This window comes from Rhincodon typus, unplaced genomic scaffold (genome assembly GCF_021869965.1).
Source record: "Rhincodon typus isolate 14 unplaced genomic scaffold, sRhiTyp1.1 hic_rhity00001458, whole genome shotgun sequence".
Classification (NCBI taxonomy): domain Eukaryota; kingdom Metazoa; phylum Chordata; class Chondrichthyes; order Orectolobiformes; family Rhincodontidae; genus Rhincodon; species Rhincodon typus.
In genome coordinates, this window is record NW_025967096.1 from 1 (window position 1) to 23,997 (window position 23,997).

General features: G+C 41.9%; 1 protein-coding gene across 1 annotated transcript; it reads left to right on the top strand.

The window, feature by feature from the left end:
* Positions 1-16,324: 16,324 nt before the first annotated feature.
* LOC125481257 (BRO1 domain-containing protein BROX-like) lies at positions 16,325-22,023 on the top strand (the record flags this gene model as incomplete). The annotated part of the gene is made up of 2 exons (XM_048592569.1): positions 16,325-16,955; positions 21,878-22,023. Coding segments are annotated over exons 1-2 (247 nt in total), but the record flags the coding sequence as incomplete, so codon positions are not given.
* Between the last annotated feature and the right edge of the window lie 1,974 nt (positions 22,024-23,997).

Genomic DNA, 23,997 nt, shown 5'->3' on the forward strand with positions numbered 1-23,997 from the left:
GAGATAGACAAATTTTTAATTAGTAAGGGAATCATGAGTTATAGGAGAAAGGCAGGAAAGTGGAGTTGAGGATTATCAGATTTGCCACAAACTCATTGAATGGCAGAGCAGGCTCAATGGGCTTAAAGGCCTACTTCTCCTACATCTTATGGGGCAATTTAATCAACATCTTCATGATATTTGGAGTGAGGCAGAGTTTATCCCCCAAGGTATCCAATTTGATCATTTAGCAGTCTACAACCAGGTAGAAAATTTTAGTACCAAGCACAAAGTTAGGAAATACCTCTACAGAAGGTTGCATAAATTTGGAAAACTCTTCATTGCTCAGACCATTGAGAGGAGGAGTTTGACCTTTGATGCATTGTGTACAGTTCTGGTCGCCCTGCTATAGGAAGGATATTAGTAAATTGAAGAGGGTTCAGAAAATATTTACTAGGATGCCGTCAGGACTGGAGGTTTTGAGTTGTAAGGAAGTGCTAAATAGGCTGGGACCTTTTTTCACCAGACCATAGGAGGTTGAGGGGTGACGTTATAGAGGTTTATAAAATCATGAGGGGCACAGGTAAGGTGAATAACAAAGGTCTTTTCTCTGGGTTGGGGGAACGAACTACCAGAGGAAGTGGGCGATGCAGGTATGGTTACATTTAAAAGTCATTTGGATAAGTAGATGAATAGGAAAGATTTGGAGGGTTGAATGCAGGCAAGTGAGACTAGTTTGGTTTGGGAAACTTGGTCAGCATGGACTATTGGACTGAAGGGTTTGTTTCCACGTTGTATTAAAAAGAGGTAAATGATAGAAACATAAAAAATAGGAGCAGAAATAAATCATTCAGCACCTCCAGGCTGCACTCTCTCTATGACAAGCATATTCTTCCTTACACAAGGAGAATGAAACGGTGTTCAATACTCCAATTGCAGTCCCACCGAAGCATTTTACTTCTATACTCAAGTCCTCTTACAATAAAGGACAATATACTATTTGCCTTCCTGACTGCACACCGCACCTACATGGTTGCGTTCAGTAACTCATGGAAAAGACCCCACAGGTCCCATTGAGCAAGATGCTAGATCAACTGTTAATTTAAAATCTCAGGTCACTAAACCTCGATTACTCAGGATTTTTGGGATGAAGGTGTGTGTGGAATTTGACCACGGGCCAGGCTGGATTTATTTGAATGATAGAACAGGTCCAAGGCATGAAATGGCTACTCTTGTTCTTATAAATAATAATAAAAGTAGAGAACAAAGTCTAATCATCAGAGCTGGCTGAGTTGGTAGCTCATCCATTCTCACTCAGTTCAGTGTTCAAATTCTATTCCAGCAACTGAGCACATAATTTAAGTTGACACTCCAGAAAAGAACAAAGTTGGTGCTGCACTATTAGAGGTACTATTTGGCAATAAGACATTAAAACTGTGGCTTTGAGATGTACTTTAAAGATGCAAAGGACGGAAAGATTTCATCAACAGTAGACTTTATTTGTCACCACATAATATATTAAATTTGACATTGTGTAAACATCGCAAAGTGAATTAAGGCAAATGCCAGGGCACAGTAAGCTATGGATCAAGTGCAGGTGAAAGGGATTATTGTAGTTTGGTGTTTGTTGGTCAGCATTGACATTCTGGGTTGAAGGACCCATTTCTATGCTCTATGATTCTATAACATTAGAAAAATGCTGTCTATTCATTTAATTGCTGTTTGTGGGACTTTATCATGTGCAAATTCTGTTTGTCCAAGTAAAATCACTGAATTAGTACATTTTCCGAAGTTGGGTAGAGTATTTGTGGATTGGAAGATAGGACGTTTGAATTTGAACTTTGTAAAATGATAAGGACGGGGGAAGAGTGCACAGTCCCTTTAAACGATGATGCTCTTTTTCAGTGTTTAGAGATTCAAAAAGTAGTCTGTGGGCAGCTTGTGGATTGCAGATGCACAGAGAGCTCCTGAAATGGAAACATTTGTATCAAAGGCTGTATGGTTAGCAATCCAGGCAGTTTTGCTTTGTTAGCAAGGCAACCAGTTTGAATATCAGTCAATTAACTTTAAACCAGGCACTTCGAGACTAAAAAACAATTAAATTTAAATCTACGAGGACAACTGCAGATGGACAGTAAATGCTGGTCTTGCAGTTATATCAACATCCCATGAATGAACTAGAAGAATTATAAGAAGGATGGCTACAATAGCAAAACTGATTATCCACTACTAACAGCCATTGTTTCAAAATAAGGGGTCACCCATTTAAGATAGAGATGAAGTGGAGTGTAGGGAGGAATGTGGAGTTGAATTTGCACAATCAGATCAGCCAAAATCTTAATAAATGAACTACTCCTGGTCCTAACATATATTTATTATGTATTATATATTACTTCAGCCCAACACCATCAATTTGGTTTCTGGCCTCCTTCCCATTCCATTCCATTGTGAATTTGAACATTTGCCATTCCTACTGTGACACAGCTCAACAAGTCCATTAATTTTCCAGCATCCTGCCACAGTGGCTATTCTTTAGTCATGTTTCTGCTTTGCCTGCAACATCTGTTGATTATGGCCACTATATGCAAGCAGTGGCCCACTGACATTATTGCTAGACTACTACTAGATCCAGGTAATGTTCTGGGACTGGTTCAAATCTCACCATGGCAGTCGGTAGGTTTTGAATTCCATAAAAATCTGGAACTAAGACCATTGTTGATTGTTGGAAAAAACACCTGGTTAAAACATGTTCTTCAGGAAAGGAATCTGCCACCCTTACCTGGCCTGGCCTATATGTGACTCCAGATCAACAGCAATGTGACTGACTCTTAACTGTCCTCTGAGATGACCTAGCAAGCAACTCAGTTGTAATAATCCCTAGAAAGTTTCAAACAAGAAATGAAACCAGATGGACTACGTGGCATTAGCACTACTGATTGAGCTGGTCAAGTCTTAAAAGACATTGCTACTAGACTGGGTCTGTAGTGGGTGGTGAGGGAACCAGAGGTGAAAAACATACCTGATTTCATCCATACTGATCAGTCTATCATAGGTGCGTTGTGTCTGACAGTAAGAGTGACCAGCCCTCTTGTGGAGCAGTGATAGTGTCTCTACCCCTGGACTGGGAGAACTGGGTTAAGACATACCTGCTCCAGAGGTGTGTAATAACATCTCTAAACAGGTTGATTAGAAAAATAGTTACGAGTGATGCCCACACAGTCCTAGTGGAGACGGAGTCCCACATTTACATTAAGAATACCTTTCATCATGTTGGCTGTAACTGTTACTGTGATAAACTTTGAACAAATCTAGCAACTCCCTGAGGTGGTGTGGGCCATCAGCAGCAGAATCATACTCCAATACAATCTGCAACCTTATGGCTCAGCATATTACCCCATTACCATCAAGGGAGGGGATCAACATTAGTTCAACAAAGAGTGCAGGAGGACATGCCAGGATCAGCACTAGTTATACCTGAAAGTGAGGTGTCAACCTGGTGTAATGACAAAACAAGACTACTTGCATGCCAAACAGAAGTAGGTAAGTGATTCCACAACCAATAGAATAGATCTAAGCTCTGCAGGCCTGCCACATTAAGTTCTGAAGAGTGGTAGACAATCACATGACTCACTGAAAGGAGGCTTTACAAATATCTCCATCCTTAATAATGGGAAAGCTTAGCACATCAATGCTAAAGACGGGGAGAAAATGGGAACAGGGTGCTCAGGCGGATGATCCACCATGACCATATAAAATTGCGGAACAGGTTGAAAAGGGCTGATATTCAATGTTTCGATAAGGCTGAAGCATTTGCAACAATCTTCAGCCAGAAGTACAAACAGGATGATCTATCTTGGCCTCCTCCAGAGGTGCCCAGCTTCCCACAGGCCTGTCTTGAGCCAATTTGATTCAGTCCATGTGATACGAAGAAATGGTTGGAGGCACTGGGTAGTGCAAAGGCTTTGGGACCTGACAAAACTCTGGAAATAGTACTGATGACTTGGGCTCCAGAACCTGCTGCTCCCCTGACCAAGCTCTTCCAGTACATACTGGCATCCACCTGACAACGTGCTGTACACAAAAGGCAGGACAAATCTAACCAGCCAATTACTGCCCCATCAGTCCACTCTCGATCAAAGTGTGAAATTAAATGGAAGGTGTTATCAACAGTGCTATCGAGCAGCACCTGCTCATGGAACCCAAACTCGGTGTCAATCAGGGCCACTCAGCTCCTCACCTCATTACACTCTTGGTTCATACATCGACAAAAGAGCTCAAATCCAGAGGTGAAGTGAGAGTGACTATCCTGGACATCAAGGTCCCATTTGACCAAGCGTGGCATTAAACAGCCCAAACAAAATTGACTGAAAGGGAATGGGAAACACAGGAAGGATGTTCCCAATAACTGGGGAGTCCAGAACCAGGTGTCCTACTTTAGGATACAGGATACAAGATACAAGATACAAGATACAACCATCCTGAGATGAGGAGAAAGATCTTCACCCAAAAAGTGGTCAGCATTAGAATTCTGTACCACAGAAAGCAACCAAAGCCAAAACATTGATTGTTTTCAAGGAAATAGATAAATGCTAAATGCATCAAACAGCATGGGGAGAAAGTGGGAAAAGGATACTGAGTGAGATGATAAATCATAGTCATGGTGGAACAGGAATTCCTCAGGGCTGTATCCTGGATCCAACCATCTTCAGTTGCTTCAACAACCACCAAGCTTCCATCGTAAGGTTAGAAGTGAGGATGTTAACTAATCATTGTACAATGTTCAGCACCACTTGCAACTCGTCGGATACTGAAGCAGTCCATGTTCAAATAAACAAGACCTGGTAAACATCCAGTTTGGGCTGCAAGGTCCCTTCTAAGCCACTCACCATTCTGACTTGGAAATATTTAACTCTTCCTTCAGTGCCATTGTGACGAAATCCTGGAATTCCTTCCCAAAGGGCACAAGGGTGCTAACTACAACACTTGGACTACAGCAGATCAAGGAAGCTCACCAACACATTCTGAAAGGCACTTAGGGATGGGCAATAAATATTTGTCTAGCCAGCAACACTGACATCTCATGAGTAAATTTGAAAGAAAATACCCACCTCTCACCACCATCATTGTTCAGTGGCTTAACTATATGGAGCTATCTTGGTACAGCTCCCCAAAACAGCTAATCTATTGGCTCGAAAAGCTTCTCTTCTGTCCTGCTGGGTTACATGAAGAAGGGTCACCAGACCCGAAATGTTAACTTTCTCTCCACCAATGCTGCCAGGCCTGCTGAGTTTTTCCAGTAATATCTGTTTGCACATGGATTACAAAGTTGACTGAGTTACAGGAAACAAGAAAGTTGTCGTGAATGGCTGATTTTCAGAGCAAAGCAAAGCATAGTCCAAGAGTCTGTAGTAGGACCACAGCTTTCCTTTATCGAGACTTGGCTGTACAGGACACAATTTCAAAATGTGCACGACATAAAACAGAAGTATTGAGGAAAATAGTGAGTGACCAAAAATGTACAAAGGCAGACTCATGGAACGTGAAATTTAATGCAGGAAAATATTAAGTGATGCATTGTACTGAAAATAATGACTGGCAACATAAAATAAAAGGTACAACTACGAAATGCTTAGTAGGCTCTATGTGCACAATCCATCGAAGAACATGGGGCAGTTGACAAGTGGATAAGGTATATAGGACTCTGGGTTTTATAAATGGAGCTGGGTGTACAAAAACAAGATCATCGAAATGAACTTTTATAATTAAGACTGATTTGGCTTCATCTGGAATATGTAGCCAATTCTGAACACCATCTTTTAGGAAGAACATGAAGCTGTTCAAAATCATGACAGATGGGCAGCATGGTGGCTCAGCAGTTAGCACTGCTGTCTCACAGCACCAGGGACCTCAGTTCAATTTCACCCTCAGGTGACTGTCTATGTGGAGTTTGCACATTCTCCCCGTGTCTACGTGGGTTTCCGCCAGGTGCTCTGGTTTCCTCCCACACTCCAAAGACATGCAGGCTAGTTGAATTGGCCATGCTAAATTGCCCGTAGTGTTCAGGAATGTTTAGGTTAGGTGTGTTCCCATGGGAAATACAGGGTTACAGGGATAGGGTAGGGGGATGGGTCATAGTGGGATGCTCTTTGGAGGTTCAGAGTGGATTTGTTGGGCTGAATGGCCTGTTTCCACACTGTAGGGACTTTATGATCTATGCGGGTACATGAAATGGAGGAAATATTCTCATTGTTGGAAGGGTCAATTACTGTAGAATACGAATTTATAGAGAGTGGCAAAAGAACCAATGACAGGAGAAAATGTTTTTCAAACTGCAGCAAACAGTTAGGATTTGGAATGCGTGCCTGGAGGCAACTGGAAAGATAAGTTTCATATAAGAATTGGATAAGCACCAAGGGCAATTGGGACAGGCAATAAATGCTGGCCAGCCAATGACACCCACGTCCCACAAAATGAAAACAAAAAGCACCCGAAGAGAAAAACAAACATGTTTACAGGGAAGAGGTGGCAGAGCAGGCTAGCTGAATTCCATACACATTGTCCATTTGAACTTTAGAAGGTTTATTAAAATGTAGACCAGTATTTGCAAAAAATCCCAATCTTTTGGAAGTCAAAATGTCAATGAAAAAGATTTGATAAACAATGTCCTCATTGGCTTCAGATAGTACCAGAAAAGTTTATAGTAAGAATTATGGTTGATTAGATCAGTATGAACCAACAGAATATTTGCTCAGAGATAGTAGCAACTGCAGATGCTGGAGAATCTGAGATAACAAGGTGTAGAGCTGGATGAACACAGCAGGCCAAGCAGCATCAGAGGAGCAGGAAGGCTGATGTTTCGGGCCTAGACTCTTCTTCAGAAATGGGGGAGGGAAGGGGTTCTGAAATAAATAGGGAGAGAGGGGGAGGCGGAGGCGGATAGAAGATGGATAGGAGGAGAAGATAGGTGGAGAGGAGACAGACAGGTCAAAGAGGCCAGTAAAAGGTGAGTGTAGGTGGGGAGTTAGGGAGGAGATAGGTCAGTCCAGGGAGGACGGATAGGTCAAGGGGGCGAGATGAGGTTAGTAGATAGGAGATGGGGGTGGGGCTTGAGGTGGGAGGAGGGGATAGGTGGGAGGAAGGACAGGTTAGGGAGGCGGGGACAAGCTGGGTTGGTTTTGGGATGCAGTAGGGGGAGGGGAGATTTTGAAGCTTGTGAAGTCCACATTGATACCATTGGGCTGCAGGGTTCCCAAGCGGAATAGGAGGTGCTGTTCCTGCAACCTTCGGGTGGCATCGTTGTGGCACTGCAGGAGGGCCAAGATGGACATGTTGTCTGAGGAATGGGAGGGGGGAGTTGAAATGGTTTGCGACTGGGAGGTGCAGTTGTTTAATGCGAACCGAGCATAGGTGTTCTGCAAAGCGGTCCCCAAGCCTCCCTCAGATTTTGCTGAAAGGATTTAACGAATAACAAGAGATAACCAGGTGTAGAGCTGGATGAACACAGCAGGCCAGGCAGCACCAGAGAAGCAAGAAGGGTCCAGACCCAAAACATGAGCTTTCCTGCTCCTCTGATGCTGCCTGGCCTGCTGTGTTCATCCAGCTTTACACCTTGTTATCTCAGATTCTCCAGCATCGGCAGATCCTACTATCTCTGAACAAATAAAAAGGATCTTTCCTAAATTCTCCTTATCTGGCAGGTGACAGGTGTAAAAGACTGAACTACAGCAAAAGGACTGCATCAATCTCTGAAAAATTTGCAACAAGACTTGTGTGGCGAATGGATTCATAAAACTAACAGCGCTAAGACTAACCTTAACTTGGCTGTATAGGATGCAATGATGTCAGATGATAAGTATTTCACATCTCCAATCATGAAAAATAAACAAGGAAATATCTGTTTGATGCATGAAGTTTCACTACTAAAGGCATTTGTTCAAATTTACCCATGATTTTGCATCTTAAATGCATTGGCGGATTGGTGACCTATGCAAACATTCCTGACAGGACATGTTGTGAGAACAAGTCAATCTCAGGTGCTGTTCTTGATCCATTTTCAGTTAGCTAATCACAGTCAGAGCAATGATAAAGTATTGCAATTCAAAAGGGAGAAATTGGTCAAGGATTCTAGAGCAACTGCTATCCAGTGACACTTTCCCAATTTTGTTCATGGGCTGTGGGCATTGCCAGTATTTGTTGTTCATTCTTACTTGACCTCAGGAGGAGAGTCACCTTCTTCTACCACTGCAGTCCATCTGGTAGGACTATTTTCACAGACTATTACTAGGGGATTTTGGCTCAGAGACAGTGAAGGGATGGTGATATCACTAAGTCATGTCGGTATGTGGTTTGAAGAGAATTTGCTAGTGCTGGTGCTCCCATATATATACTGCTCATGTCCTTTTAGGTGGTAAAGATCACTGGCTGGAAAAGGCTGTCTATGAAGCCTTGGTGATTTGCAACAGTGCATCAAGTAGGCGAATACACGCTGCTGCCATTGTACGTCGCTGGTGGAGGGAGTGAACGTTGAAAGTGGTGCACGGACCACTAATCAAGCAGACTGCTTTGTCTTGGATGCTGAACTTTGCTGCACTCATCCAGGTAAGTGGGGAGTATTCCATCATATTCCTGACTTGTACTTATTGGTAGAAAGCTTTGGTGTCAGGAGGTGAGTTACTCGTTACAAAATATCAAAAAATAAGGCTGAAGCATTCACAACAATCCGCAGCCAGAGTTGCCAAGTGGATGATCTCTCAGCCACTGCCATAGGTCCTCAGCGTCACATATGGCCATCTTCAGCCAAATCGATTCACTCCAGATGATATAAAGAAATGATTGGAGGCACTGGATACTGTAAAGGCTACAGGCCCTGACAAGACTCTGGCAATAGTACTGATAACTTGTGCTCCAGAACTTGCTGCTCCCCTCGCCAAGCGCTTCCAGTACAGTTACAGCACTGGCATCCACCTGACAATGTGCAAAATTGCCCAGAAATGTCCTGTACACAAAAGGTAGGACAAATCTAACCCAGCTAATTACCACCCCATCAGTTTACTCTTGATCATCAGTAAAGTGTTATCAACAGTGCTATCAAGCAGCACCTGCTCGGCAATAACCTGCTCAGTGAGGCCCAGTTTGGGTTCTGCCAGAACCACTCAGCTCCTCCCCTCATTATAACCTTGGTTCAAACGTGGACAAGAGAGCTTAAATCCAAAGGTGAGGTGAAAGTGACAGCTCTTGACAGCATAAGACTATAAGACTGTAATATGAACAGTAGGGGGCCATTCTGTCCCTCAAGCTTGCTCTACCATTCAATAGGATCATTGCCTCCAACTTTCCTCACATTCACTTACCTGCCCTTTCCCCATAACCATCATTCCTTTACTGATCCAGAATCTATCTCAGCCTTAAATATACACAAGACCTTTGCCCCAACAGCTCTCTGTAGCAAAGAGTTCCAAAACCTCTCAACCCTCTGAGAAGTACCTCCTCATCTCATTCTTGTGTTAGTGCCCCTTTAATCTCAGGCTATGCCCTCTGGACCTAAAGTCAAAGGGGCAACATCCTCTCTGCACTTACCCAGTCAAGTCCCTGAAGAATCCTATAAAATATACCTCTTATTCTTCTAAACTCTAATGAGTCGAGTACCAAGCTGTTTAGCTTTTGCTCATACAAAAGGATCATCCTCGTGAACCTTCTCTGAAACGCCTCCAATGAAATATCTTTCCTTAAATAAGGGGACTGAAACGCTCACAGTGTGCAACATTCCATTAGCCTTCCTGATTACCTGCTGCATCTGTGCTAGCTTTGTGTTTTGTGCACAAGTACCCTCCTCCAAAGGCCCTATGTGTTGCAGCTTTCTGCAGTTTTTCTCTGTTTAAATAATACTGTTCTTTTGTTCTCCCTTCCAAAATGAACTTCTTCTCATTTTCTCACATACTCTATTTGCCAACTTTTGGCACATGCTGTTCGGTGTGCTGACACATTGTTTCCCGCTTGCAAAAGCCACTGCCACGTATGCCCCTCAGACATCCGCAAAGTAGAAGAATTATTACAGGGAAGGTTGCGCACAACCACAACCACCTTCTTCTGTATCAGGTATGACTCCAAGCAATGGAGCTTTTCCTCATTTCCCAATGACATCAAACTCCTTGATGACACACAGTCAAAAATGCTGCCTTACGTCAAGGACAGTAACTCCCACCTTACCTTTGACACTGTAAATCCTATTGACGCTCATATCCATGGATAAGGAACCAAACAATGAATCAACATTGTCAGGACTCAAAGGGAGAAAATAAGCAACAAAACAAAAACTTGGCACTCATTCCCTCTTCCTCAGAGTTCCAAAAGTTTGAATTATGAACCCTATTAGACACCCATTTTTCTAAGGACAAATCTATAATTAACCAATAAAGTAAAAATATATAGTAGCAAATCTCTTAGAGGACATTTCCAGGAATAGTCCACTAAGACTGTTTCCTGCAAAAGTTACACACCCATTTCCTGTTTTGAGGAAAACACCTTACAGGCTAGTCAGTGTAAGATGTGTTATGAAAGGCTCCAGCCACAACAAGGAACAACTGCAACACTTTTGACATAAACATCTTAAACTCATGCTTGGTAACAGCCTGGCAATTTCATACCTTTTAAAGCAATTTCTCAGGGCTGAAATGTAAGCCAATACAAACATTATAAACCCTAGCAAGAAATAATAACTCTTCATGACCACATTTTCTTTCTCCTGAAAATGAAGTCCACAAAACATTCCGGAATCACAGAATAGTGGCAGCATAGGAGATGATCATCTGGCCAGACTTGTCCCTGGTTCTCCGACACAGCAATTTAATGATTGCCACTTCTCTGCCCTACATATGCTTCCTCTTCAGCCAAGTACCTAAATCCCTTTACTCACCCTGCTTCCATTAGTGTTATCCAGATTTAAGCACTCTCGAGAAGTTTTCCCTTGTGCCAGCATTGCTACTTCTTTTGCCAGTTACCCTAAGCTTGTGCTCCTCTGGTTCTCAATCCTACAACCAATTGGAACAGTTGACTCAGAACCTTCACAATTTTGAATAAATCTGCTTAAATTTGCCATAGTCTTACCAAACCACAGGGCTACTCTCTTACTTGAGAGATTTAACCAGAGGGTCACCATGCCTCAAGGTGAGGAGAGGTTCAGAATCCTTTATGGTAACTTCAGCTGGTAGGGAATTGAACCCACACTGTTGGCGTCACCCTGCATCACAGCCATCCAGCCAACTGAGTAACTCGCCCCCCATGTGTTAAATCTCCCCTCAATCTTCTCTTCTCCAAGGAAAGCAGTGTCAACCGATAAATCTATCTGCATAACTGAACTGTCTCAGCCTGAAACCATTTGAACCCTTTCTGCATTCTCTATGTGCCTTCACATCCTTCCTGAATTGTTGTGCCCAGAACTGAACACACTAGGGTCCAGCTGAGGGCAACAAATTTATTACTTCCTCCTAGCTTTTGAACTCTATGCCCCTAAACCCTAGGATTTATTCTTTATTCATTCACGGGAGGAGAGCATCGCTGGCTAGGCAGCATTTATTACCCATCCCTAATTGCGCAGAGGGCAGTTAAGTGTCTGGGTTTCTGGATTAACAGTCCAGCAATTAATACCACTAGGCCATTGCCTCCCCTTTTGGAATACTGTGCTCAATTCTGGTCTCCCTGCCATAGGAAGAATGTTGTGAAACTTGAAAGGGTTCAGAAAAGATTTACAAGGATGTTGTCAGGATTGGAGGGTTTGAAATACAGGGAGAGGCTGAATAGACTGGGGCTATTTACCCTGCAGCGTCGGAGGCTGAGGGGTGATCTTGCAGAGGTTTATAAAATCATGAAGGACATAAATAGGGTAAATAGACAAGGTCTTTTCTCTGGGGTGGTGGATTCCAAAAGTAGAGGGCATAGGTTTAAGGTGAGAGGGGAAAAATTTAAAAGGCACCTGAGGGGCAACTTTTTCAGAGGGTGGTGCGTGTATGGAAATGAGCTGCCAGAGGAAGCGGTGGAAGCTGGTACAATTACAACATGTAAAAGGCATCTGGATGGGTATATAAATAGGAAAGGTTTAAAGGGATATGGGCTAAATGCTGGCAAATGGACTAGATTTATTTAGGATATCTGGTCAACATAGACCCTTCGGTCCAACTCATCTGTTTCCATGCTGTACATTTCTATGACTCTAAGCGTGAAGTGATTCATTTTGGTAGGAAAAAGAGAGACCCAGTACAAAGTGAACTATAAAGGGTACAATCTATACGGACGTACAGGAGACAAGAAACCTGGGAAGGACAGGGTTTTGAAACCTGCAACGATGGCCTAGTAGTATTATCACTGGACTGTTAACCCAGAGATCCAGATAATGTTCTGGGGACCCGGGTTTGAATCCCGTCATGGCAGATGGTGGAATTTGAATTCAATAAAATATCTGGAATTAAGAATCTAACGATGACTGTTGGAAAAACCCATCTGGTTCACTGATCTCCTTTACGGAAGGAAACTACCATCCTTACCTGGCCTAGCCAAGCCAGCAAAACCCTCATTTTGTGAACGAATAAAGGAAGTGCCCGAGCCTCCCAACTCCTATACTCAATGCACTGACCAATAAAGGCAAGCATACCAAACACTGCCTTCACTATCCTATCTACCTGCAACTCTACTTTCAAGGAGCTGATGAACCTGCACTCCAAGGTCTCTTTGTTCAGCAACACTCCCCAGGGCCTTGCCATCAGGTGTATAAATCCTGCCCTGACTTGCCTTTCCAAATTGCAGCACCTCACATTTATCTAAATTAAACTCCGTGTGCCACTCCTCAGCCCATTGACCCATCTGATCAAGATCCCGTTGTATTCGGAGGTAACTTTCTTAGCTGTCCACTACACCTCCAATTTTGGGGTCATCTGCAAACTTACTAACCATATCTGCCATGGTCACATCCAACTCATTTATATAAAAATGACAAAAAGCAGTGGACCCTGCATCATCCTCGTGGCACGCTGCTGGTCATAACCCTCCAGTTTGAAAAGTAACCCTCCATCACCCTCTGTCTTCTACCTTCGAGCCAGTTCTGTATCCAAATGGCTAGTTCTCCCCCTATTCCATGTGATCTAACTTCTCTGCATTAAATTTCACTTGCCACTTATCCATCCATTCCACCGTTTTTACTTTAATTCATTCACAGGATGTGGGTATAATTAGCAAGGACAGCATTACATCCATCCTTAATTGCCCCTGAAAAGGGTGATTATGAGTTGCCTTAGTGAACTGGTCCAGTCACTGGGAAGTACACTCACAGTATTGTTAAGATGGGAGTTCCAGGGTTTTGACAGAATAGTTCAAAGCTATTCTGCTCACTCTTCATAATGCTTCTAGGTTTCCTACTAACTGCAAATTTTGAAATTTGCCCTGTATACTAGAATCAAGGTTATTAATATTTCCAGAAAAGCAGGGATCCTAAACTGACTTCCAAGGAATTCAATCAAACTTTCAATGAATTCAAACAATTGTGCACCATTTCTGATTTCTGTCACTCAGCCAATTTCATTCCCATGTTGCGGCTGTCCTCTACATTCCAAGTCACAAGTCACGAGGGACTTTATCAAATATCTTTTGGAAACTTAAGTAGACCTCATCAACATAGAACTTGTTATCTCATCTGAAAACTCCAACAAGATGGTTGAACACAAGTTGTCCTTAAGAAATCCTTGTTGGGTTCCTTAATTAACTCATTTTTCCAAAGGACTTGGAGACAGTAAGAACTGCCGATGCTGGAAGTCAGAGATAACACGGTTTGGAGCTGGAGGAACACAGCAGGCCAGGAAGCATCAGAGGAGCAGGAAAGTTGACGTTTTGGCTCCCCCTCCTCAGTTCTGAAGAGGGGACCCGACCCAAAATGTCAACTTTCCTGCTCCTCCGATGCTGCCTGGCCTGCTGTGTCCCTCCAACTCCACACAGTGGATTTTCAGTTTAGTCCCCAATTATCATTTCTAGAAGTTTTCTAAACATTGAGGTCAAACTGCTGGTCTGCAGTTACTGGGCCTATCTTGGCAGTTTTTTTGAAGAAGGATTTGCAATTTTGTAAATCAAAGGAATGCAGGAAAATTACGACCAGTGCCTCTACAATTTCCACAATTGCTTTCCTCAACATCTTTTTATGCATCATTCAATTCTGATTCATTCAATATTTAACATCAAGTACAATAATTCATCTTCATCAATCTTAAAACCTCTAACATCTGAATTACCTCATGTTTCACCATGGCTTAGATTGCATCATCTTTTGTGAAAAGAAGCAACATTCACATCACGCAATGATCATCTCCAATAAGAGAGAATCCATAACCCTAATCCTTGACATTTAAGGGTGTTACCATTACTGAATAGACCCATCAACATCCTGGGGTTACCGTTGACCAGAAACTCAACTGGACTCGACACATCAACACACTGGCTACAAGAGGAGGTCACAGGCTAGGAATACTGCTGCGAGTTACTCACCTCCTGATTCTCCAAAGCCTGTCCACTATTTATAAGCCACAAGTCGGGATTGTGATAGGATACCACCCACTTGTCTGGATGGGTGCAGCTCCAACAACTCTCAAAAAGTTTGACGCCATCCAAGACAAAGCAGCCTGCTTGAGTGGTACCACATCCACCATCATTGCTCAGTACACACTGTTGCTATTATCTACAAGATGCACTGCAGAAATTTGTCAAAGATCCTTAGACAGCACCTTTCAAACCCATGACCACTTCCATCTGGATGAATAAGGGAAACAGATACATAGGCACACCACCACTTGCAAGTTCTCCAAGCCACTCACCAGCCTGACTTGGAAACGTATCACCATTTCTTCACTACTGCAGGTCAAAATCCTAGAATTCCTTCTTTAATGGAATTGTGGGTATACCTACAGTATATGGACTGCAGAAGTTCAAGAAGGAAGCTCACTAACAGCTTCTCAAAGACAACTAGGACAAGCAATAAATGCTGGCCAGCCAAAACCACCCACACCCCACAAAAATTAAAAAATTAAAACCTCAATTATACCCATTGCACCCACCACAACTTCAAATTTTCTGATAGCATTTTTTTTTCACTTGCAATCTCCATATATTGCATCCACACATTGATGGAGCATGACTTTGTATTAGTAGGGGTACAGTTGATGCCAGCAGCCACCAAACGGTTAAATAAACTGTGCATTTGGGCAACTTATCAGAATAGAGACCAGAAACGCTGCCACAAAGTTAAGAAAAGTCAAGTGCATAAGTCATTCCAGAGTACCCCAACCAGAAGGCAGTTAAACTCTTGGTGACACCAAGGTTGTCTGTGTGTCTGATGCAGGGAAAATACAACCATATCCAACTAGTAGAATGCATTTCAATTTTATTTTCTACTTTGTCTTGCTGAAATAATGAAACATGGTGAGCTGAAGCTTTTCACCAAGAAACATTTTAACAAAACAAGGCAAAAAAAAATCTAAGTATTCTCGTTCAAAACAGAACAAGCATCAACATATCCTGCTGTCTCCACCCATAACAAAAGAGGGTGTGGATGCAGAATGAACTGTGCAAGCTCCCCTGGCAGTTTAAAGCCCAAAGATTGGCGCTACCTTCAGTATTTTTCTTTAAACTTTCTACGTCATCTACGTTGAAATAATTTTTTTTCAGAAAAAGTTTGGTCAATAACAACTCAAACGGTTTATGTAACAGGATTAATAATGACTCACATTCGGTACTCGTCGATAGCTTCCACTAACTGTCCCCAGGAATCGAAGTCTGTACCTTTTTTGAAACTTGCGTGCCATTTTTGTACTGTTTTATTAATATCAGTCATTCTTTTAAGTGTTTAAAATATATATTGTCGTTCCAAATAGTATCAAGTCAACATTTGGACTCGGTTTGTAAACTACTCCTCGCCTAACATTGTGCCTCAAGTCACAGCCTCCAACCAGTACCAGACCCAGCTCCTGACCAAGCCCATCTGGGCTGTGTGTGCAATCCGAGCCAAAGGAGGAGGAGGCAACAAGAAAGGCCCTGAACCCGAACCTGATGGCGGCTCAACACGGGTCGCCCCACCTCCGATCCCCGCCCACCGGACTTTCGCCGGGTCTGATTGGCTGTCCGTGCCGCCCGTTCTCCCTCTCCTCCATCTGGCTGGCTCACCGCGCAGTCAATCAACGATCGGCTTCGGCAAGCTCGGGCGAGCGGGCGCATGGACGTGACGGTTGAGATGAGGTAATCGCCAGGCCGCGCGCCCAGGGTCCCTCAGCCAATCAGGATGCTGTATTTCCCCAATGACGTCTGCTGAAGCTGAGAGGGGCGGAGATATCGTCCGGTAATGGGCGCCCCGTCATTAACTTTTTTTTATATAAAAAAAGCGAAAAACAAAGGCAGGTAGAACGGTTTCGGAGAATTCGTCTAAGATGAAAAGAAAATTACAAGGAGAGTACCAGCATTCGGTTGTCTAGCTGGAGGATGTGATCTCCAGGAGAACGATTGACGTCAGCGCGCAGCCTCCCGCGAGCTGTTCCTGGTTTCTGGCTTCTACCAGTGTCCAACCGAAACTCCCCGGTTTTATCCCGGTCTTGATGTACTCGATACCTACTTCTCCCGAGCGACTGTGACAGGCCACTCCCAGTCCTGGTGTGCGGAGACAGGCCGCCTCCTCCTCTTCCCCCGGTCCCGGTGTACGGAGATAGGCCGCTTTCCCTCCTCCCGGTCTTGGTGTCTTGGAGTAGGCCGCTTTCCCTATCTCTCTCTCTCTCTCTCTCTCTCTCTTTCCCCCTCCCGATCTACACGGTATTTTGAAGCAGGCAGCTTCGTTCTGCATCCAGTCGGTAAACGACAATGACACACTGGTTTCATCGGAACCCGCTGAAGGCGACGGCCCCGGTTTCCTTCAACTTTTACGGAGTCGCCACGAACACCGCCGCGGCGAAGATCTGCAAGTAAGGTTTAAATGCCCAGGCCCTTCAAATGTACCACTGACTTCGCCGACACACAGTCCGACCTGCCTCTCCACCTTCCCTTCTGAGGATACTAGCCGGGTGTAATAAGAACGCAACATTAAAAATAAACATGCTAACTTCCTTTACCCATTCCTCCTTTCCTGACGGATTGACTTAGGCCCACAGTAGTTTAAAATCCTAGAATCATGGAGTGTTTACGGCACAGAACGGAGTGCCTAGCCCAGTGTGTCTCCTGGCTCCCTGAAGGAACAGTTCATCTGGTGTCAAAAAGCCAACATTGCTGGAAAAGCTTAGCCGGTCTGGCAGCATCTGTGAAGAGCAATCAGAGTTAACGTTTCGGGTCCAGTGGCCCTGAGGAAGGATGAACTTTGATTTCTTTCTCTCCACAGATGCTGTCACACCTGCTGAGCTTTTCCAGCAATTTCTGGTTTTTTTTTCTGATTTACAGCATCCACAGTTCTTTCGGTTCACCTAGTGTCATTCGCCTGACTTTCCCTGCCGTAGCAGTAAAAGTTCTTATTTCAGATGCAGATCAATTCCCTTTGCATTGCTTCTGTTGAATCTGCCTTCATCGCCCTGTCAGGCAGTACATTCCACATCCTAGCCCCTCTGTGTGGCGATGAGGTTTTTCCCTCGTATCCCCACTGCTTCTTTCAAATCGATTCCCTCTGGTTTTTGACCTTTCTATCATTGGAGTCAGTTTTGCTGTTTTATTTTTGTCATCATAGAATCATGCACTACAGAAGCGGCCTTTCGGCCCATCTCATCAACGCTGACAAGAAGTTCCTCTATCAGCGCTCGTCTTGCTTTCCAGCACTTGGCCCATAGCCTTGAATGTTCTCAAATTTCAAGTGCTCATCCAAATACTTTTTAAAGATTGAGGTTTCCTGTCTCAACTACCCTCCCAGGCAATGCATTTCAGGTTCCTGCCACATTTTGGGTGAAAATAAAATCCTTAACTACCCCCTGAACTTCCTCCCTTTCACCTTAAAGTTATGCCTGCTCTTTATTGCCCTTTCAACTAAGGGTAGCAACTGCATTCTATCCATCCTGTCTGTGCCCCATCTGACGTCAATCAGGTCCCTTCTCTGCTCTAAAAATTGACCCCTTGTGGTTTGCAAATTTGTTGCCAGACCTCATTGCATACTACTTTTCCCAAATGAAATAGTCCTGACTTTAGTTCTACAATTTTTCAGATATGAAATCTGCTATTAGGTGAATCTCATTTGAGGTATAATTTGTTGAATGAATTCAAGGAATAAAATATTAGGAAAGAAGGACTGCTGTTACTTGAAATAGGCTGAAACTCTGTCATCCGTCAAGCTATATTTCAGTTTCTTTCAGGTCAATTTTTAACATTCTGAAATTGTGGTAGTTGGTTACTAAGATTCCAATTTCAGAAAGTTGAGTTTCTTAACACAGATAATGTTGTTATTTTCAAACGTAAACACAAATCAAACTGTTTATAAGTGTAGAACATTGACCAAAATGGAAAGACGTAGATTGTTGTTTCCTCACTTTGTATTTGTTCACCTTTTCAAATACACGTGACAATTTCTAGGAATAGGGAAAGGCATTTAAGGCAAGAAGGCTTGCATCAACTGCTGCTTGGGATATTGTTTTTGAGGATCTTGTTCACCTCAATGTGAGCTACTTTTATCTAATTTTGCTGGAAAAAGAGCAACATTCAAATTAGTCCAGCCATATTCAAATGGAAATAAACTATCTGATGCCCAGAATGAATACTGTGGTTTAGTACGTTACTGAATGATAGAGAGCTGCTAGTTATTCAGCTGGTAATCCAGAACACAAATTCAATTTTTAATTCCAAAATGAGCATTGCTAGCCACGCTGACATCTGGAGAATGGAAAAGTTGTCAGTATTGTGTTGCTTTGCTTTGTAAGCTGAGCTGCAGAAAGCAGGTGTAACAGCATTCAGGAAAGAAAGGACGTTACAGTTTCTGTATGGGAGTAACACAGAATTTTGATCATCTGAGCAGTTGAAATATGGACAATGCTGGCAAGATTATAATTGTCTGTTCTTGATATCCTTGAAATTGTGGTAGTTGGTTACTTTCTTGAGCTACTTCAACCTTGTGATGATTGTTAGGTTGTGAATTACAGTTTTAATCAAGCCATGATAAAGGAATGACAATTTGTGTCCAAATCAGGATCATCTCTGATTTGGAAGTAAAGAACTGCCAAGATGTTGATGCACTTATCCTGTGTAAAAGAGGACTAAAATGCAAGGCATGAGCTGTTGGAATCAGTTTGGTTAGTTACTGCAGTGCTTGTAAATGGTGTGTACAGCAAGCACAGTTGATCTTGGTGTCCATCTGAAATAGTTTCATCCATCCAGGTTAGCAATGAATATTCCATCAGATTTATTCAAGAACTGCGCCAATACATATTCAACATTGCCTCTCCCTCTGCCTACAGGCAACTGCATATGGAACCTACAGTCATTGTCCAGTTAAAAGGTCTTCATGGTGTGGAGAGTCTTTTGACACTGAGACTCTTGAGGTTCTTAAATCCTCTGGTATCACCTTGCAACAATTGCCCTCCTTTCCAGATAAAATAAAAACTTGCATTTATATAATCTCTTTTCACAACTTCAATGTTCCAAAGAACTTAAAGACCATAGAGTACTTTTGAAATGTACTAACTGTTTGAATGTAATTCCGCAGCCAGTTTGCAAACAACAAGCTCTGTTAAACAGCAATGTGTTTGATAAAGACCTACTTTTGTTGCTATGTTGATAGAGTAACAAATTATTAGCTTGGATACCATGGTAAATGTCCCTGCTTTTCTTCAAAATGATATCATGAAATCTTTCACATCCAATTGAGAAAGAAGGTGGGGCTTCAGCTGAATGTTTCCTCTAAAAGCTGATACTTCCTCCAGTATATTTTTCACTGTCACCGCAATGTTGGTATTAGCCTTGATTTTTGTGCTAACATATCTGGAATGAAACAATTAATTTTTGCTTCTGACTTTGAGCCAAGAAAAAGCTACTAACAGACCCTCAGTTGACTTTTAAATCCACACACTTCAGTTTAACAGAGGATTTGATTGTTAGAAGCAGAATTAGATATCAATTAATATTGATAAGAAACAAGCAGTGACTGGTGCTGAGACTTGGCCTTGCTGCCATAGCTCAGGAGCGTGGAGGCAAGTTGTAACACTCACTTTGAAACCATCTGATGTCATCTAACTAATTGAAAATCAGGACTCGAACCTGTAACTTTCCTTGTTTTATTATATTCAGTAACAGCACTTGTGATTTAAATTTAGACAAATATTTGAGAATTTAAATAAACATTTTGTAAATAAAGCAAAATAACGTGAAATCCCATTGCTTATAATTTTGCTCTGAAATTGCATGTAGTAATTATTATCTGAACCATCCCAACATAAGCAGGTATACATAACTGGGTGTGTGATATGGGTAAGATGAAAGATTAACTGTAAGATTACAGAACTAGTGTGCAGACTGCAGAATTATCATGGTGTAAGACCAGGAGCGTGACCATGAGTCCTAATTCAGTATTCACAGTTGTAGACCGGGAGAATGAAAAGGAATCATTTCTGAAATTGATCTTATTATGAAATTCCAAGAAATGACTGATATGGTGACTGAATTTCTGTGCAAGGAATGGCACCCTTTGTACGTTGCTATAAGTCTAATTTAATTTAAACTCAAAACTCCATATTAATTTGATCATTTGAGACTTTAATAAGGTAGCAGGAGACAGACTTGCGCAATAACCTGGGAAATTTTACTTCGGTTATAAATATGTATTAAAGCAGGGTAGTGAATTTGCAGGCATGTTGCGGCTCTTGCTTTCTGGTTCAGCTTAGGGTGCATGTTGACACCAGGTGTCTGTCTCTCCAATGCTTCAAGGGCCATCTTCTCACAATTGGAGGTAGGAGAAATTCAAACTTCTCACACTTGTCTTTTGGTCACCAAAAGCTGATATCCTTGAGCTCGTGTCTCAATCCTCATTTAATTTGGCCAAGTTCCTGTTAAATCACCTACTTATCACTGAGCGTGTACATTCTTTTCCCTTTAAGTCATTTGTTTGAATTAGTTTTTTTTTTCTCTGTTTGAATGCTTGAAAACACTTCGTTAGTCTTTATAGCCTAAAGGCAAAACTAATACAGAACATACTAATTTTACAAGTTGTTATACAGAGTATGTTAAAGTCTGAAAGGTTATACAATTGGAAAATCAAACTTGTTGTTACAAAGTTAGTTATAATGCAAAGGCTACCTTGATCAAATTGCTGTACTTCTAACACACCAGTACAAGGATTTCTTGATAAGGGATAGCGAGTCTGGAGCACAGTGTCTTATTTAACCTTGGAAGTCTGAGTTTGAATCTAAACAGACAGCCCTCAGTCTTACAGCTGTAACTCTGAAACATTAGGTTATTCCTGTTTGCAAAACCATGGTGCATTTTTTTGTCAAGTGGTGCTAAATAGAATCAGGTGATGTTACAGTACCAAGATCTGCATTGGTAGTACATAAGCAGAATAATATTAGATTGGTCAATGAATATACTTTAATTGTATGATTATAATTCAACTAAGTCTTTCATGAAATGTTAGTTGCCCTCAATGTTCGCAAACTGATTTCAGTTACAAAATCAAAATATTAGATGCGCAGGAAATAGGAAATTTTTAAAAATGTTGCTGGAAATAGGCAGATGTGTGGAGGGAGAAATAGTTGATGTTTGATGTTTGATGACAGAAGTTGGAATAGTAATTCGAAAGGGCATTTGAGTCGATCTGGTAATGAATCATTAATATCATATGGAAGTGTACTGTACAGTAATCTTACATATTTATACTAGGTTGGTAATCATAAATTTAGTAATACAATTTTGTTTTGTCTTTCAGTGACTTGAGAAGCACAAGACTGAAACTTTTGGAGTTATTCACAGATGTGAATTGTAACATGGACATGATGAAAAATGCAATGGATGCTTATTTTTCTCTTTTACAAGGTAGAAGTATAATTAAAGAATGTCACAGATCTACTGGCAGTATTATTTATACTAGATTTTGTAACACCTAGGAGTGGAGTGCTGATTTTAATCAGTTTGGTAACCTGACTTAATTAGCACTCTTACCTCTGGGTTCAAACTCTTCTCCCGGATTGCAAGTACAATCCAGACTGATAAATCACTTTGATACTGAGAGAGAGCTGCCATGATGAAAATACCATTCTTTGAATTATCTTTTGCCCATTTAACTGGATGTAAAGATTTCATAGCACTATTTGAAGAAGAACAGAAGAATTCTCCCTTAATGAACACCATCAAAATAGTTAGCTAACTTATGATCTCTGCTATTTGTAGGGTCCTGCGTTTCCCTAAATTTAAAATTTATGCATTCTCCATGAAATGTTTAGGGGCACTGAGGATGTAAAAAAATGCTGTATAATATGCTCTTCCTTCTGAAGCTTTTTGAATATTTTATACATATTTAGTAGCTTTCAGTCATCGGATGCATCAAAGTGCTTTACAGCCAAAGAAGTACATTTTCGAGTGTAGTCACTGTCTTAATGCGGGAAATGTGGAGGTCAGTTTTTGCACAGCAAACTTCCACAAGCAGCACTGTGACGATGATTAGGTAATCCATATTTTAGTGATGTTGCTTGAAGGATCTCTTAATCATCCCAAAAATAGATGAGATGGTTCTTCAGATTTCTGTTTGAGAATCTATATGCATAAACTGTCTTGTTTCCTTCATTATAACGGTAACCATATTTCAAGAGTACTTTCCTGGCCATGATGCAAATTTGAACTTCCAGAAGCCGTGAAAGGAGCTGAATAAATGAAAACTTTTAAGATCAAAATAAATAGTAACAGGAGTAGGCTATTTGGCCAATTGAGCCTGCTCACAACTCCGTACAATTATGGATGATCTAAATATGACTTTAGCTCCACTTTACTGCCTGCTTTCCTCCTTTAGTTTTATATAAATACAAATAGATGTATGCTGGATCATAGAATCATACAATGTAGAAGAGGCCCTTCAGCCCATTGTGTCTACCACCAAAAATATACTGCTACTTATGCTAGTCCCTGCTCGAGGCCCATGACCTTGAACGTTATGACACTTCAAAGGAGGAAGTTGTTCAGTTACAAACAGATCGGTCAGATCAGTGGCAGATGGAGTTCAACCCTGATAAATGTGAGGTGATGCACTTTGGAAGAACTGACAAGACAAGGGAGCACTCCAAGAACAGCCAACACTAGGAAACTCGGGAACAGAGGCATCTTGTGGTGCTTGTTGACAGATCCATGAAGGTGGCAGGACCAATTAATAGGGTGTTAAGAAGCATTGTGGAACATTTGGCATAGATTAGAAGAGCAGGGAGATCATGTTCCACTGCACAGAACTTTGATTACCACAACTGGAGTATTGTGTACAGTTCTGGTCACCATGCAACAGGACAACGTGATTTGACTGAAGGGGCAGAGGACATTCACCAGGATGTTGCCTGGGATGGAGCATTTCAGTTATGGAGACAGGCTGGTTAAGCTTGAATTGTTTTCTTTGGAGGAGAGAAACCTGAGGGGGACCTGATAGAGGTGTATAAGATTGAGGGACGTGGACATTGTAAATAGAAGGCAACTGTTTCCCTTAGTCAAAGTGTCAATTTAAGGGGGCATAATTTTCAGGTGAAAGGCAAGAAGTTTAGAGGAGGTTTTGAGAGAACTTTTTCACACAGAGATTGTTGTGTGTTTGGGAATGCACTGCCTGGAAGAATAGTTGAGGCAGGAGACCTCTCAATGTTTAAAAAGTACTTGGACCTGCTCATTTGAACTGGAAGTCTGATCCGATCTATCAGTTAACTAAAATAATTAATGGTATTTGAACAGATTTATCCTGCTGTGAATTTGAGCTAAGTAAGTTGTTTCCTTCATCCCTTATCAGGAAGAACTGTCTCCTTTTGGTCTCTCATAAGTTTCCTTTTATGGGAAAACAATAATGGCTGAATATGGATCCAG